The sequence below is a fragment of the Rattus norvegicus genome, chromosome 2 (assembly GCF_021556685.1).
Source record: "Rattus norvegicus strain SHRSP/BbbUtx chromosome 2, alternate assembly SHRSP_T2T, whole genome shotgun sequence".
Taxonomy (NCBI): Eukaryota; Metazoa; Chordata; class Mammalia; order Rodentia; family Muridae; genus Rattus; species Rattus norvegicus.
In genome coordinates, this window is record NC_141535.1 from 238,025,001 (window position 1) to 238,041,946 (window position 16,946).

At 41.1% G+C, this 16,946-nt stretch overlaps 1 protein-coding gene across 1 annotated transcript in view; it reads right to left on the reverse strand.

Moving 5' to 3' along the window:
* Prkacb (protein kinase cAMP-activated catalytic subunit beta) overlaps positions 1-8,641 on the reverse strand; it is a 90,527-nt gene extending 81,886 nt beyond the window's left edge. The window contains 1 exon segment of the mRNA NM_001077645.2: positions 8,382-8,641. Coding sequence (NP_001071113.1) covers positions 8,382-8,427 — 46 coding nt within the window. The 5' untranslated portion in view covers positions 8,428-8,641.
* Positions 8,642-16,946: the final 8,305 nt, after the last annotated feature.

Below are 16,946 nucleotides of genomic sequence, written 5' to 3' on the forward strand. Positions count from 1 at the left end.
TGTGATTGTGTGTGTTCCCTGCCCCATCATTTTCTGTTGTCACCATATGTACTTGATAGTTTTTTTTTTTTAAATTCTGTTTCATATAATGTCAAATCTACCTAAGTCATTTTATTGTTTACAAAGTTTCCTAGCCACAAAGTCCTGTTACTGTTTTGTACCCATAACCTGTTCAGCACTTTTTACTCTGGTGTTCAAAGCCCTTCTGGTATGTTAGTGGCTTTCACTGACCCTCAACTGCTAAGGAGGCTACACCACAAATGTTTTGTGCATCCCTCCTTCTCGCTCTGATGGCTTCTGTTGTTCACAGCAGTTCTCAAGCTTTGGGCACCCCTTTGGGAGTTGCTTATCAGATATCCTTCCTAGCAGATCTTTACATTACAATTCATAACAGCAGCAAAATTAGTTATAAAGTAGAACAAAATGACTTCATGGTTGGGGTGAGCATGACAGGACCGAACTGTGGCAGCATTAGGAGCTGACAAGCGCTGGTTCACAGCATCTCCTAACTGGTTTCAGACACTTGGATTAGGGCTTTTTGGCTCCCTACTGGGGTGCAAAGAAAGTTTCCCAGAAATTCCACAGCAGCAGCTCCTTGGGGACTTAGTTTTCAATCCAAAGACTTGAAGCATATGCCCTGCATGTGAATGATTGATTATTTTCATTTCCTCACTGTCTCCTCCCAGCTACTGCCATGGTAGCCATAGATGTCGGCAGTTTTACGAGTTTTGCCCATTGTTTAATCAAATATGCTGTAGCTAATGCAGATGTTGTTATGATGTTAGTACTGTCTGGCAGGGTTTCTACACACAGGTCGATCAAACAGCTGTGCACTCACACAGCTGAGATGAAGTAACATGGCCTGAGAACTCTGGGCAGCATCCTCTGCTGCAACCTGCTTTTAAGGTAGCTATGTTTTCATTAAACTGTACGTAAAACTCATTTTAAATTACACTTCTTCCATCCACCTGCGCACCATGGCCTCCCACGTGATCATGCTACCCAGGTATATTGGTAGGTACATGTGATATTTCAGAAGGTGCAGGTAGCAGGATATGACCTGTAACAACCCAGTAAGGGCAGATTCAAGTATACTGCTTACGCTTCTCTAACAGGCTCAGGAGAGAGCAGTTTTTGAAAAACCAAAGGAGTGACTTCCTATCTGCCCTCAAATACAAATAAAAACAAAATGAAATTTTGCTTCAGCTTTCTTTTTACTCAGCAATCCAGTCAAGCAGAGTCACCGGGGAAGCTGTGTTAGCATTTTTATTTCAAATAAAATACATCTGTACTAAAAAGCACACATGTGGTGGACACTGTTTCTGTGCTACACATCACATTGTCCTGTAGAGAACACAAGCAGAGAAACAAAGTAGCTGGAGTACTGCACATAGACGTGTGACCCCGGACTCCACAGACAACTGCAGACCACTCAGGAACTTTGCACTCGTCCCTATAGAAAGTCCCATGCTCCCTTTCTGCCTAGCTCCGATGCCAGGCCCATGTGTCCTATGCCTTCCACAAACATTTTGAGTAGCTGTCTTCCAGCTTGAGGACAAGAAGCAGGTCGGACTTTTATCTGCATCTACACGCAGCACAGCACCTAGTGTGGGGCAGACACTCAGGAAGGGCCTGAGGGAGAAACATCAGAGGACTGATGACAGATACACAGATATTTTCTGTGTAAGTCTGAGCTGCAAGATGATTTGTCTCACAACTACAGCTGAAGATGAAACATATTCTCCCCCATGAACATTCATGACTGCTAACTTGGAAGCGAACAGGTATTCAAGGAGTTAACTTACCAGGAGAGCCAGCCCTTATAAAAGAAGCTAAGTAATGCTTATATGGTCACCTCCTAAAAAAGAATGACAAACAAATTTTATAAAATGAGACCATTAAATGGTCAAATCTCAAAGGCTCAATTTTTCAGGATGAAATCCACATGGAAAAGGTGGTCTGCCGTAAACTTTCACACTGAAATTCAACAACTGCCTAAGAAGTCACCACAGAGTCAACAAGTAACCTCAAGCACAGCCATAAGGCGTGCCACTCACATCTAGCTATAGCAAGCCAGATAAAAGACATCACATCTCTACTAGATTTCTAAGGCAGAACTAATTTCAACTAAGCTAGTGCAGTAATTCAATTAGTGCTTTTCTGTCTTTAAAAGAATCCTAAATTTAACCCAAAACCATTTGCTTAGACAGAGAGCAGTAAATCTAATTTATCATAGAACATCCAAGTCTTTCACTATATGAGCTACAGGAAGGCATTACCCCCATCTAGTACACTAAAGCACACCAAAAGCCCCTGGGGCTAAATATCCACACCAAGGCCAACAACTTATTTCTAAAACAGAAATTTTATCAAATCTCTTTCCCTGATTTCAAAAGCTATAATAGTTGTCTTTAGGATCAAATTCTGAGTCTTCCCATGTGGCTCTGTCTTAGGAGTTCACTATATAATCTTTATCACCAACTCCATAGTCTACCATTAAGTTAGAAAAGGCAATTTTCTTCCTAATCTTGACATAGTGTGTTGTTTCTGTCCTTTGAATTTCTCCTACAGTCTCTTTGGTTTCTCATTTCAGTATCCCACTAAGGATCCATCTCTTTGAAAGTCTTTTTGAATCTCGTCTACCCCATCCTAGGGGAAAAGATCACTCCTTCTCTTGGCTCCCCTGCTAACCTTTCATGACTAATTTTGTTGTTGTCCTTTAGAATTGGATGTGGCCAATCTTTCTTTGTACATCATCACATGTACTCTAACACATAAGCTTATTATGTGTATGGAATAAGTGAATGAGTAAATGGATGGAAGAACAAGAAAAAAAAAGCTTGATAAAGTATTTTATGTCTGTGCCCAGGTTTCTCCTGATATGACCAAGGGAGCCTTTAACTCATGATTCTCCTACTCCAGCCCATCGATTCCTGGTACTACAGGTGTGTGCCACCACTACAAGACACTCCTGAGGAGCATGCACAGGTGTGTGCACCATATGTGTGAGTGTGGATACACACACAGAAATCAAAGAAAAACCTCAGCTGTTAGCCGGCAACTTCCACCTTGTCTGACCCCAGGCCTCTGTTGTTTGCTGCAGAGTGCACCGAGCTAGCTAAACTGAAGCTTCCAGGGATTCTCTTGGCCTGGCCTCCCTTCTCACCATACAGGCCTGGATATTACAAGTGTGCACTACTGTGCTGGCTTGAGTGAGTTCTACCACTGTGAACCCAGGGCTTCTGGCTGCGCTTTACCCACTGAACTGGCTCTCCGGACCCAGAAGGAGTAGGAGTATTTTTTTTTTCAAGACAGATTAAATGCTGTAAATAATTCAGTACTGATGTTTTATCTTCTATAAATTCCATGTTTTTATAACTTTTCAATGGAAATTTATATTTACCAGAGGAAATTTGGTCATAAACCTATTTATTAATATATAACTATATCTTAAACTTATAAATGATAATGATTGCTTTACCTTGTTAATTCAATGGAGTATCACAACTAACTGTGGTTAACTTCTAACTGTCCGTCAGAATCTTAAGCTACTCTGGCTTACGCAGACTCTTCTTCTAGGCTAGTTTCTACCTCTCAGCCATGGCTGCCCTTCCTAAGCTGGCTCTCATGCTTCTCCACCATCCTGCTGCTACAAGTGCAAGGCACCAACCTGTCTGTGTCCTGCAGAGGAGCCCGGGCAGAGGAGCAGGACGGATGACGTCCAAACGGGAGGTAGCTCTAAACAGTAATCCACGCGAAAATAGAAACCGAGAACTAAAGAGATCAGGTGTTGAGTTCATAATTCTGTTTTATCTTTTAACCAAAACTATTCCCAAGTACCTCTGCCAGTCTATTGACAACTCCACTTCTAATTACCATTTAAGAAACTTGTCAACCTGATAAATAAAAAGTACAAAGACATAAGAAGAGAAAACTAAATTCATTTCTTGTCAACAATTGATCCTAAAATACTGTCAATCAAATATACATTTCCACCAAAGGGAACTTCAGGGAACTTTTTGAGTCTATCAAACTACTACATCTTAATTTGTACACTATGTTTATAAGTCGTTACTTAGAAGAAATGCTGATGATTTTGAGAAGATATATATCTAGAATTTTGTTCATCTAAATACACTCTTTATTAACAAAATTATAGATTAAGGGTTGGCGTTTTTATTAAATGTAAAGACAGCGCTTGTCAAAAACAGGCTGTCAACCCACCAAACATCATCTAGACAAGTGCAAGGGAAAATACAGTCCTTCCGTGGTGCAGCTGCGGTCCATGTGCTCAACAGCAGCATCTGGGTAGAAACCACCTCACTGAGCAGTGACGTGGAGAACATATCTACCATCATAGGACTATTTAAAATCACGGTACGACACAAAAGCCTAAATTCATTAATAGCAATATAAGTTCAACTGACCTCTTGGCTTGCTTACTACCTAACAGGAAGATAAGGTAAATTTAGAAATGAGGAATAAACCACATGACAATGAAGGTTTTAAGAGTAGAAAGGTGGTTATATATGGTTAATTTAGCATTGAAAATGAAATACCTAAAGAAAATAATTTAGCCCTGCCCCCATTTTTAGATGATGATATGAATCTAGAAAATGGTACAGGAATGATAATCTTCCTTATTTAAGATAGTCAGTAGATCCAAATAGAGTTACCATTGGAAGTAATAAAGTGTGTTGTCATTAATAAACTGAAACAAAGAACTGGCTATTCTTTGTCCTGCAGCTGACTTTCTGCTGGGTACTCAAAAAGAATGCTCAGCAGGACTCTTAGGTCAGAGGCTCTGATTCTAGCCTAAGTTCAGATGCCACTCCTTGATTAACTACGATGCAACCTTTAACCAGTTACACATCATTTCTTTATCCACTTTTGAAAATGGGGCAACATTAGAACCATTCCATAGGGTTTGAAAAGGTATGCATGGCAATGTGTGCAAAGCACCCAGAGAAAGACACACACTAGTTCTCCAAAACGTCAAGAAGTTTGCATTTGGGGTTGGGGATTTAGCTCAGTGGTAGAGCGCTTGCCTAGGAAGCGCAAGGCCCTGGGTTCGGTCCCCAGCTCTGGAAAAAAAAAAAAAAAAAAAAAAAAAAAAGAAGAACCAAGAAGTTTGCATTTGCTGAACTTAATCTACTGATGACTTTCTCTGATCAGTTTCTACCTATTCTCAAGGTCTCTTTTTCCTTTTCTTTTGAGACAAGGTCTCATGATGTCACTATTGCTGACCTCAACTTTATATTGAGTAGGCTAGCCTTGAACTCAGAAGCCTTGAACAGCCTTCTTCTGCCTCTCCAGTGTTGGGATTAAAGGTGTGTGCCACCTCATCTAGTCCAAGCTCCAAGGTCATTTCCAAAAACCATCATAAAACCACTGGGCTACAGAATAGCTTTCCTACTTCTGCTCATGGGAGAATTAACACCCAACAGTGGTTACCCCTGGACCTGGACACGCTTACCATGTGTAATATGTAGATCACTGACAGCCTGGAGATGTAAAATATGTTTTAAAAGAACAAAAACATTTCCCTGATTAAAAGAAAAGCATGGGGCTCTGTGGGTTTCTTTTTTTCCCTCTTTTGTATTAATAAGGCTATGTGAGCAACATATTTAACTGGGAAATAAGGTACTCTTGAAACATCTCTGAGACTTGTAGCCTCTTGTTTCTAAAAGTTTAAGGTTCTGTGTATTAAATGATGTTTAAATAAGTATACTCAAATTTTGGAAGACATTGTTTCAAGAGTAATTTTTAAAACACATAGGAGACTTATATAAAGCCAAAAGTTGTTCTTTGAAACACCCCCATTCTCTGAGGAATTCAAATTAACTTATCTCTAGAAACTGTGGAGATCAGAATGGAATCCTTTAATTTTGTGGGTGTAGGAGCAAGGCCCTGGATGATCAAAGCTAAAAAATTAAAAAAAAAAAAAAAAAGTCAAGCCAAACCAAATCAAACTAAAACAACACTGATAAAACAATCCCCAAACAAAAACAACCCCTAAACAAACAAAACAAAAAACAAGGAGCTACCAGAGCCTCGCATTTATCTTTATCCCCAACTTCATTCTTTGGGAGTATTTTTAGAATTAAACTCTAGAATTACCTGTCTGTGGGAGGCTTCTTCCTCATCAAACTGCAGATCTTACCTTCATATCTTTAATTAGCTCTTCAAATCAAAAACTTCCCTGCTGATAATTTCTGGTGTTCTAATTTTACTCCCAGTGTCAGCACTTACAGTCTACCTTTCACCTGATACTACATAGTAAAACCTTAGGATTTTGTCCACAGGGTCTACCGGGAAACCCAAAGTGGGTAGTAACTACTCTGAAAGAGGACAGACTAATTACTTAGTGACGTGGGATGCAGTGCAAGCATCAGTGCTGTTCTTCACTCTCTCATTAAGAACACGATCTCAACCCTTGCTTCTTCAGGGCTGGCGCTTGCTTGGGTCTTGAGATAGGATGAGTGCAGACTGAACTCTTAAGATCATACATATATCTACAAGTGTATTCTGTGTATCAAGAGAAATTTAAATAATTACATTTAAAACATGAGCCACAAATTTTCAAGAATAATTCATTTGAAAATATACAGAACATTTAGGCACACAATGGTAAGACATGTTTTGTCGTGAAGTTTTATGAAATTATACCACTTCTTTACTACAGAAGAACACCAGCACATCAGCTAACATTTCTCCAAATGGAGGCATGAGAGCTGATCCACAAATGCCTCATATGATTTCCCATGAGACATCTGCTACCTTCTTTCCACACTTCAGAATATTTTGCAAATTATTCTAAAGATCTTCAGTTTCTATAAATAAACTCACACACGACTTTGTCGTAGTTACCAGTTTAAATTCACATCATCTGGGGGAACTGGTTGGAAACATAATAGCAGAAATGTATAGACTACTGGAGAGTGGATTATCATTAAAAACACAAGAACTGTAAAGGCAGCTCTTGCTAAGAACATTCCTGGACTGATCCAACTATCAGGTTCATTTTCATAACTCACTCAGCATAGACTGGACAAGAGAAATAGGGGAAGGGTAATGTTAAGTGGATATAAAATTTTGTCATACTTCATTTTTTGTGAGTCTGTACGATTAGTTACTACATTTGCACAATTAATAAAGATAATACGGAAGTCCTAATTCTACATTGGCTTTTCAAATTGGCACATGCTCACCTACAGTTTGCACTACTGTCCATATAACTGTCCGGGAACAAACCATATTAATGAAACAACCCGCTAAATCTGACTTTGTGGTTTACATTCCACAAAAGCAATAGCTGGACCGTCTGTCGATTCAATTCTGCTGTATTCATGAGGATCAAAAGCTGTTTGTTTCAAGCTAATTACAGGATTAGCTGTATTCTTCTGCTATAAACACAGACATAACGGAAGATATTTTTTACAGAAACACGAACAAATTGTCAGACTTACTTCAAGGGCTGAGATGTCATTTACAATGTAACAAAAGACAAGTACTGTTCGTTAATTATTCTGAATTAGAAATTATGATATGAACCGTATAATGGCACACGATTTTTTCACAACCTGTTACACTACACGTGTATATGTGTGTGTTTACATATGAAACCGTGCTACTACACTTCCACGACTCTTGAAATTTTGTATAAAGTACTGAATGTCTGCACTTTGAGCTCTCAGAAGAAAGCACTTCAGCTCTGAAATACCTTTAAGTTTTACAGGCATCCTGGTGCATTCCTGGATGTCTAGAGTAAAAACAAAGCTGTCTCACTTTTTTTTTTCCCCTCGAATGGATAAAGTTGCTGCTTGTGTTTATGCTGCCATCCCTAATGTGGGTGAAGGAAAGAGCCTTAGACACTGAGGGTTAACGTCACCTTTGGAGACCCACACCCGGCACTCACCTTGTGATGAGATTGATATATAGATCCATGAGAAGTAACAAAAGAGCCAACTCAACCCAAACGCACTACCTGTAGCTCCCCTAAAAGAGGAGTTAGGGTGTTGGGGGCTCTGGGAAAAGGGAGAAGAGCTAAGGGTGCGATCACAAAAGGGACTTCTTTTAAGGACCATATTTGGGGAAGCTTTCCAGACCGTGGCAGCCCTCCTCGCTCTAGTAAAACAGGGGATCACAGGGACCGCGCGGCCCGCCTTCCCTCCAGCAAGCCCGGGAGCTCGGCCCTCACCCCCGAGCCTTAGTGGGGGAGGGGACAGAGGAGGCGGCTGGCCCCCGGGGCCCCTGGAATTGTTAGCTGCGGCCGCCGCGAGGCCTGGTCCGTGGCTCGCGGCCTTGGGGGACTCCGGCCCGGGGTGCTGCACCGCAGCCTATCCGGCGGGAACCCAGCCAGGGCCTTCAACTGGACTCACCGCTCTCCACTTCGCTGCCTTTCTTGGCGATCGCCGTGTTCCCCATGACCCGGGAGTCCGTAAGCAGGAGTGACGGAGGGGAGGGGACCGGGGCCGTCCCGCCGCCCCGCAGTCTGCAGCAACTCCTGCTTTTGTTTGACTCCCACAGACCCTGGAGCGCAGCGTCCGGGTGCACAGAGCGGCTGGGTGTCTAGAAGAGATGCTGCGAGCTCCCGGGCAGAAACCGGGACTGTGGCGGTGGCGGCGGCGCGCAGACACTCCCCCTTCCCGAGCCCGCCCTCCAGGCGCGTCCCCGACACTGCGCGTCCCCAGTAAACGCACACCCAAAGTGCGACCTCCGCCTCTTTCCGGGCGGGCGCGCCGGAAGTGACGTACGCAAGCGCCCCCCCCCCCGGTTGGACAGGAACCCCTCTGTGTAGCGCTGAAGTGGTAAATAATTGTTCTCCAGAGTGGATGCTGAGCTTGACCTCGGAGGCTAATCTCGAGGTTGCGAGGGACATGGAAACCGTTAGCTTGGAAGCACCCCAAATCCTTCCTCGGGGTGGTATCCGGTGCGGTAGAGCCAGACGCGGGGCACAGTGCCAGGGCTCGGCTTGCTCCCACATCCGTGCTGCGCGCGTTCCGCATACAAAGGTTGCTCACTCGGTGGCTAGAGGAATGTGCGTGCGCTCCTCCGCGTCCTGCGGACCCTGCTGATCCTTAGGTCAGCCTTGGCCAGGAACGCTGGCCAGCTGCCACTGGAACTTCTTTCCTTCGCTCTAATAGGTATTCTTCCAACACACTAGGTCTATCGCCAACTTTCTGGACAGGTTATTCCTTCCCGAGTTCGCTTTCCTTGGTCTCACCTAATCACCCTCTTCTGTCAGACTTTCTAAGGAGAGATGCGGGAATGTATTACTGTTTTTACACAAGTACGTTATGTGCATCATCAGAGTCACAAATTTCATGTGTAAATTTCAAAATAAATACATTCCCAATTGATTGTTGCGTTTTTATGCATCTTAGAGAACTTAAGTTTTCTGTAAGGTTATTAGATATTTAATCACCTAGCTCTCTAGTAGTTTTTGTACTGTATTCTTTTGAGCTTTGCTATCTAAGCAAGAATTCCAGACTTATAACAGAAAGATTAACTTCTGGAAGGTCAGAGACCATGTAAATTAATATCTGCAGCTCAAACTAAAATTGGGGTATAATGAACGGATGTCTGTTGACTGGAAAGTAAGTTAAGGAGATTTTTCTTAGAACGTTTTTAAAGTTTTGTTACTGGGGGGAAAAGCAGCGGTGACTGGAAGATTCTAAACAAAGTCATGTTTCTATTTCTTATTGGCAATTATGTTAAAGCCAAGCGTGCACACCAAGTATACTGCATTCTAAGTGTTGTACAAATAGTAAGTAATTTCCTCATAAAGTCTCTATGAAAATGTAGCGTTACTATCATTGTATTACTTAAGGTCCAGCGGGGGCACAGAGACATTAAAGGACTTACCTAAGTCGCACAGATATTACCTAATTAGAAGAATTTGAAATGAAGAAGGTAAATCCATACCATCTGGAAAAAATGCCAGAATGGTATATTTATTATTTTGGTTTTAAATGAATTGAGAAATTATAACTTAAGAATAGACCATTGTTTAGAGAAGATGTCGTTTACATACCAAGGTCAGAAAATAACTTTAATCACTCGATACTACTGATTGGGGCCACCACCAACTGGAATAAACTGTGATATAACTTTCAAACATACACACACACATACATATACATATATACATACATGTACATATGTATATCTTCAGACCATGCCAGAAACTTAGTGCGGTATCATCGACATATATATTTGTCCAATTAGTCCTTTCCAAATGTTTTATTTGTCCAAGGAAGTATGAAAATACTTTATCAGTCACTTCTTCAGATTTTACTTTTTGTGAAGATCTTCATGTCTTATAAAATTAATAATTTACCTGTTTCTCTGGCTAATCAGCTCTGATTTTTTTTTTTTTTTTTGGATTCCTACATCCAACCAAAGAACCCACACAAAAACTGAAGGGGGATAGTGTGATGCTTTGAATAGGTATGGCCCCCATAGACTCATGTGTTTGAGTGCTTGGCCACAGAGAATGTCTCTATTAGGAGGTGTGGCCTTGTTGGAGGAAGTGTGTCCTTGTGGGGTGGGCTTTGAGGTCTCTTGTGCTCGAGCTAAGGTCAGTGACACAGTCCCTCCTTGGCGACTGTGAATCAAAATGTAGAATTCTCAGCTCTATCACCAGGTCTGCCTGCAAGCTTCCATGCTTCCCACCATGATGACAATGGACTAAACCTCTGAAACTGTAAGCCAGCCCCAATTAAATGTTGTCCTTTGTAAGAGTTGCCTTGGTCAGGGTGTCTCAGCAATAAAACCCTAACTAAGACAAACAGAGAGAAGTGTTCTGTCCTCTGATAAGCAGCTGGGCTCCAAAATGTAAGCTCAGTCTTCATGTGGGTCCTCCAGCAACCAGAGATGGGGCAGTCCCTAAAGCTCTTGCCTGTTTGTGGATCCCATTCCCCTAACTGAGATGCCTTGTCTGGCCTCAGTGGGTGAGGATGTACCCTGCAGAGACTTGATGTGCCAGGGTGGAGGATACCCAGGGGGTACACAACCTCTGAGAGGTGAAGGGGAGAGGGTAGATAGAGGAACTGTATGAGGGGAGATTGTGATGGGGGGGCAGCAATTGGGATGTAAAATGAATAAATTAATGGGGAAAAGTGTGGCTTTTGTTCATACTGTAAGACATCTGTGTTGTGGTAAATCAAATTCCCTCCATATAAAATCCCAGTGACTTGGCAAGATAGAGAATTAGTTTAGTCCTTGAGAATGTTGACTATATTGTTCCCTGAGTTTCATTAACTACAAATAGAATAGCAACAGTAAGGAAGCAAGGAGAGCAGACATGGAGGCCCATACCGTTAATCCCAGACTAAGGAAGCATAGACGGGTGCTACACAGTGAGTTCCAGGACATCCAGGGTTACACAGATCCTGTCTCAAAGAGAGATGTGGATGGGTTGGGGAGAAAGCAAGTAGATCACAGGATGTGAGGTTTATGTCGGCACCCAGTGATATCACACCCCTCCCAGTTTTAGCTTTGTGAATGCAATGTTTCGTATACTTTAAAAGTCCACTAACAAACCACATACACTCCAAATTTCATCGACTTTGTCTGAGAAGGACCTTCCTAGACCCCCTAGAATACTCTTGCTGCCCCCCTAACAGTGACTTTTTACGTGTATGCAGGCCTGAGCACTAGCTGAAATGATAAGTGTACATGATTTTTCTCTTCCCTTGACCCTATTTTCAGTCATGAGTCATCTCTAGTAAGAGAGAAGTCTCCATTTACCGTCCATTTGGAAGGAGGCGATCGGCACCTCTTAGAAAGGTGGGCACTTAAGAGGTGGCTCATCAGGTAAAGCTCTTGGCAAGCCAGGTTGTTTCTGTTTCTACAACCCTCTTAAAGGACAGAGGGGATGCTAGCCACCAGGGAAGGAGGAGAGATGGAATCTCGAGAACAAGTTCACTAGCCAGGCTAGGTCAGGCCAGTGTAGAACTAAGAACTCCAGGTTCAGCAAGCCGTGCTGCCTCAAAGGCTGACAAAGATGAAGAGAGACTCCTAACATCACTGCGGAGCCTGCACATGCTCACACGTGTGTGCTTCCACTCACAGGTGTGTCCACGTTGTGTAAACACGCATACACACATTCGTAAGAGGAAGTTGTGCATACTCTTACAACATCCTGATGGTGAGTAATTTTTTAAAACGCCATCTCTCTTTCCTCTGTCCATTTTGAGAGGAAAGTAAATTATTTGTTTACAACACAGAAAATAAGACCCACATGAATTTCTTGTCTTTTTTTATACTATCATTATGGCTTGTTTATACTGCTTATTTAGTAAGCATGAGTTACTAAATAGATGTCTGTCCTATTATTAGAGACCTGTGGTTGAAAATAATCTTAAAAGAAAGCACCAGATAATTCATAGCTGCTTTTGTACTTCATACTAGTCACTAGACACGCATGCGCGCGCGCACACGCACACACAGACACACACACACACACATATGGTTTTATCGGGGTGATTGGAGTATTTTAGGTAATAATGCTTTAAAAGTACAATATGGTTATTGATTAGTTAATATTAATGATCACTTATAATTGCATGCATGCTGCTTTTGAGATTAGAAAGGCATTTTCAATAAGAAATCATTACATACTATCTAAAAGACTATCTCAGAATCGGATCTTTCTAAATTCTACAAATGGCAAAAATCTTTAGCTGTCCAGCTGTTCTGGGATGGTTGGCTGGAACACTGGCTGCTTTTGACCACCAATCACTTCGCTACACCATAAACAAGCATGGGGTAAACCTGTACTTCACCTCTCTACCGCAGTCAGAGTAGGGAGCAGATTGTACAGAGAAAGATTGTCCTTCTGTATCCCATTGTCACTAACCTATGAGCATGCAGTGCTGTGTGGAAGGGAAAACCAGTGTGAACTGCTTTAGAAATTGTTGTTTCTTGTCATTTTAATCTGATCATCACGACGACAGTACCTAACAGAGAAGAGAGCTTGCATATAGAATACATATGTAATGAAATACATATGACTTGCATTTCTCAAATAAATAGATGTTGAAAAGGACTAAGTAAGTTGACCCTAGGTTTCCGGGCAGTAAGTGTCATAGTGTAACTTATACTCCCTCACTGTGGAAGTCTTAATGAAACTCAGATTTTAGTGTCTCTATTTTACAGATGAGAAACTGAGCCTTTGAAACAGCGAGGCTCGCTGCCTTCTCTCCCCAGTTCCCATTAACTCAGGGGTGAGAAAATTAAAAAAAAACTAAATGCATGTTTATATTCTAGTTTTTTCTTATAATGCCAACTTCTTATATTGTTTACTTAATTGCTAAGGATTTTGAAGAACAGTATCCTGCAACATGATGTACAGAAATGAAAGCTCTTGGCTTTGCTTTTGGTTTTGTTATTTTTTTTTCATTTACTGGGCCAGATAAACAAGTTGAATCTTTGTATGGACAAGCAATTTTGATTTTATATCATCTTATACCACATAAATATAAACAGGGACTTATTTTGCCATCAAGGATTATAGTTATTATAAATACTTAGTTCATATAACCTTTCATTATTGTGTAGTTAAGTCATGAACCAAATTTAATACTAGATGAAAGGTATAATTTCCCAGATAAAGAAGTCATTTTATAATAAATTAGAAACATAAAAATTGCTCAAATAATTCTAAAAGTCTATAAAAGATTTTTGTTAGGCGGAATTGGACTACCATTGTTCAAGATTAATTTATTATCTAAGGTCTATTATTCATCTTTTACAAGAAAGGAAGTTAACATATCTGACTGTGATTAAGTAAGTTGCTCAGAGGAGAAAAGGAAATGATAGCTAAAGTCTAAGTGGAATTATGGCCTGTCCTTTTTGCAGAGTGACTGGAACCCAAACTCAGAATGTTGGAAAATATAAAAAGCAGAGGGAGATGCAACAATATATTTGCCACTTCCTATATGTAGGATGGTCAGAGAAGATTTATGTGTGATCTGGATGCTCTGATTTTACTAGTGTACTTACAAAAAGTACACAGAAGCCTTTGTTGTGTGGGTGTATGGTTGTGTATTTTTGACTCATTGTCAGAACAAACATAACACCTAAATTTGCAAACCTTTACTGCTCTGTGAAGTCACCAGATGTAACATAAGTAAGACCTTTATGAATTGTCAGTGTTTTCTGTTTGGAGCCTTTTACCAATGTCAAGTGGGAAGACTGACCCACTCTATGAACTTAGAATTGTACTCATATCATTAATAGTGACAGTCCATAGAGTTTGGTATAGTAATGTAGGAAGAGTTGAGGCTTCCCAGCAGAAAAAAACTGGATACAAGACATCATTCTGCTACTCTCTGTGATTTGCGTATACATTAATTTCCATTTGCAATATATAAAGTTATATAGTTAAATACAAAAAGCACTCAGGATAGCTTTGATTTTAAATAATGAACAAGGGTGACTAAAAATGAAGTGCTATAAAACAGGGGAGGAGGAGGAATAAGAGGAGGAGAAAGGGGAGGAATAGGAGGAGGAAAAAGGAGGAATAGGAGGAGGAAAAAGAGGAGGAGGAGGAGAAGGAGGAGAGGAAGAAGAAGGAGGAGGAGGAGAAGGAGAAGAAGAAGAAGAAGAAGAAGAAGAAGAAGAAGAAGAAGAAGAAGAAGAAGAAGAAGAAGAAGAAGAAGAAGAAGAAGAGGGAGGAGGAGGAATAAGAGGAGGAGAAAGGGGAGGAATAGGAGGAGGAAAAAGGAGGAATAGGAGGAGGAAAAAGAGGAGGAGGAGGAGAAGGAGGAGAGGAAGAAGAAGGAGGAGGAGGAGAAGGAGAAGAAGAAAAAGAAGAAGAAGAAGAAGAAGAAGAAGAAGTAGAAGAAGAAGAAGAAGAAGAAGAAGAAGAAGAAGAAGAAGTAGAAGAAGAAGAAGAAGAAGAAGAAGAAGAAGAAGAAGAAGAAGAAGAAGAAGAAGAAGAAGAAGAAGAAGAAGAAGAAGAAAAGTAGTAGTATAGTAAAATGAAGGAGTTCACAGTCAGTGAAATTCAAAGGACGCCTGGAAAGTGTCCCCTATGAACACTCACTAGAAGGCTATACAGCTACCAACGTTGAAGAACCGGGTACCTCCAAAGAGCTGCAGGGGCAGCTGCTGCTTGGCGTTTTCTGTTGATTCAGCAAAGGGAATCAAACAGAGACAAATCAACCATCCATCCCCACCTCTTCTCAGCCTTATCTTTTTACCACAAGTCAACCTATAAGGAGAAAATGCTATTGGCTTATGTTAGCTGAATGTTCTGTGTTTACCCAGAAGAAGGCAACCGGTTGGCAATCTCATGAGAATCATTTGCAGGGGAACAGGACTACCTGAAAGATTGGACTGCAACTGAACAATACAAAGTCTTCTGTGTGAACAGCATCAGCAGGGCATCAGTCTCTTAGTGGAACAGCCTTGGAGTGCTCCTCCCTCCTCCAAATGAGCCTGACTCTGTCATCATGTCACAGGTTATTGGGGGGAGGTGTTGTTTAAGTTATAGATATAAGTAATATGCTGTTACCTATATGAAAAGGATAATAATGTGCTCCCTAGAATATCCTAGAATATGTCTGTAGTAATTATTGTATCTTCAGTGACAGGGAAATTAAGATATCTCGTTACTGTCATAAAGCAGGGCATTATCCTGGAGTACTTGTGTGGGAACGATGCAATCACAAAGTTCCTTAGCAGTTGGTCAGGCAGGCGGAAGAACATATTGAATGATGGCATGTGAGGAGGACTGGGCACCTCTTCTGGCTTTCAGGGTGGACGAAAGTAAGAGCCGCAGAATGGGAATGGCCTGTAGGAGCTGGGAAAGCAAGGAAGTGTCTCATCCCTGGAGCTCTTCAAAAAGACATCCAGCCATGGAGACTCGACCATGTTATAACAAGGAGACCTGGGTCAAAGCTAAGAATTTTGCACTTCTTTAACAGCTTATGATAATTTACTATGGTAGCACCAATGTCTAATAAATTTAAAATAGATTCAAGAGAAAGTTAGGAAGAATAATTTGCTACTTGGCCTGGACATAGGGTCCCAAGCCAGTGGTCAGTGATCTTCACAGCATTGTGGGTACCCTAGAAACTCTTACATTTAGACGCACAGACAGGATGAAGAGTGTAAGTACCATTAACTGTTTTAAATTATTCTGTAAATAGATAATTCTTTAGGTTGCAATGAATGAAAATGAAGTTAAATATACTTCTTTGGTTTCTGACCTGAAGGCTCAAATGGTTATTTCAATAAAGTCTTCAGAATATGACATGACCATTATAAAAATAAATGTAGTTTCCTTTTTTTTAATTTTAAAATTGACAATTACTTTTGTATTAATTTGCATGCAAATAGTGGACCTTAGAGTATATTCTACGTGAAACCACAATTATTGTTTTGTTAGATATGATTAAGTGTCCTAAATAAGGGATTATTTCATGAGCATCTCTGCAAGTTTAGGGGCCAGAGAGGCCGAGTCCCTGTCTAAAGAGGAGGGAACAAAAGAATTAGAAAGATGTGCGGCGTCTGAAACTGTGTGGGGTGATAAGAGCCAGTGCAGACAATACAGATCTAGCGTAGGATTCAGAGTTGTTTCCAAGGCAGCACTGAAGGGCGCCCACGGTTCTTCAGTGTAAGTTCTCCCACATGCAGCCTCCTTGCCTTTGAAATTGCTCTTGGCAAGATGATAAAAGTGATCATGTAGCCAGCCTCTGACTTGAAAGAATCGTAAGTTACAAACCACAGAAATTTCTCGAAGGCCGAAAGTCAGTACCAGAGGGATCTGTGAAAAAAAAAAACATAATCAAAAGCTTAATATAATTAAGAAGGTTTGATTTGCCAATGTGTGCGTTTGGAGTTCGAGCTAGCTCTTTTCCAGAAAGTTAAAGGCCTGGTACCCGTTTGACTTCTAAGCATCACCGACCATAATTCAAGACAGAGGACAGCCC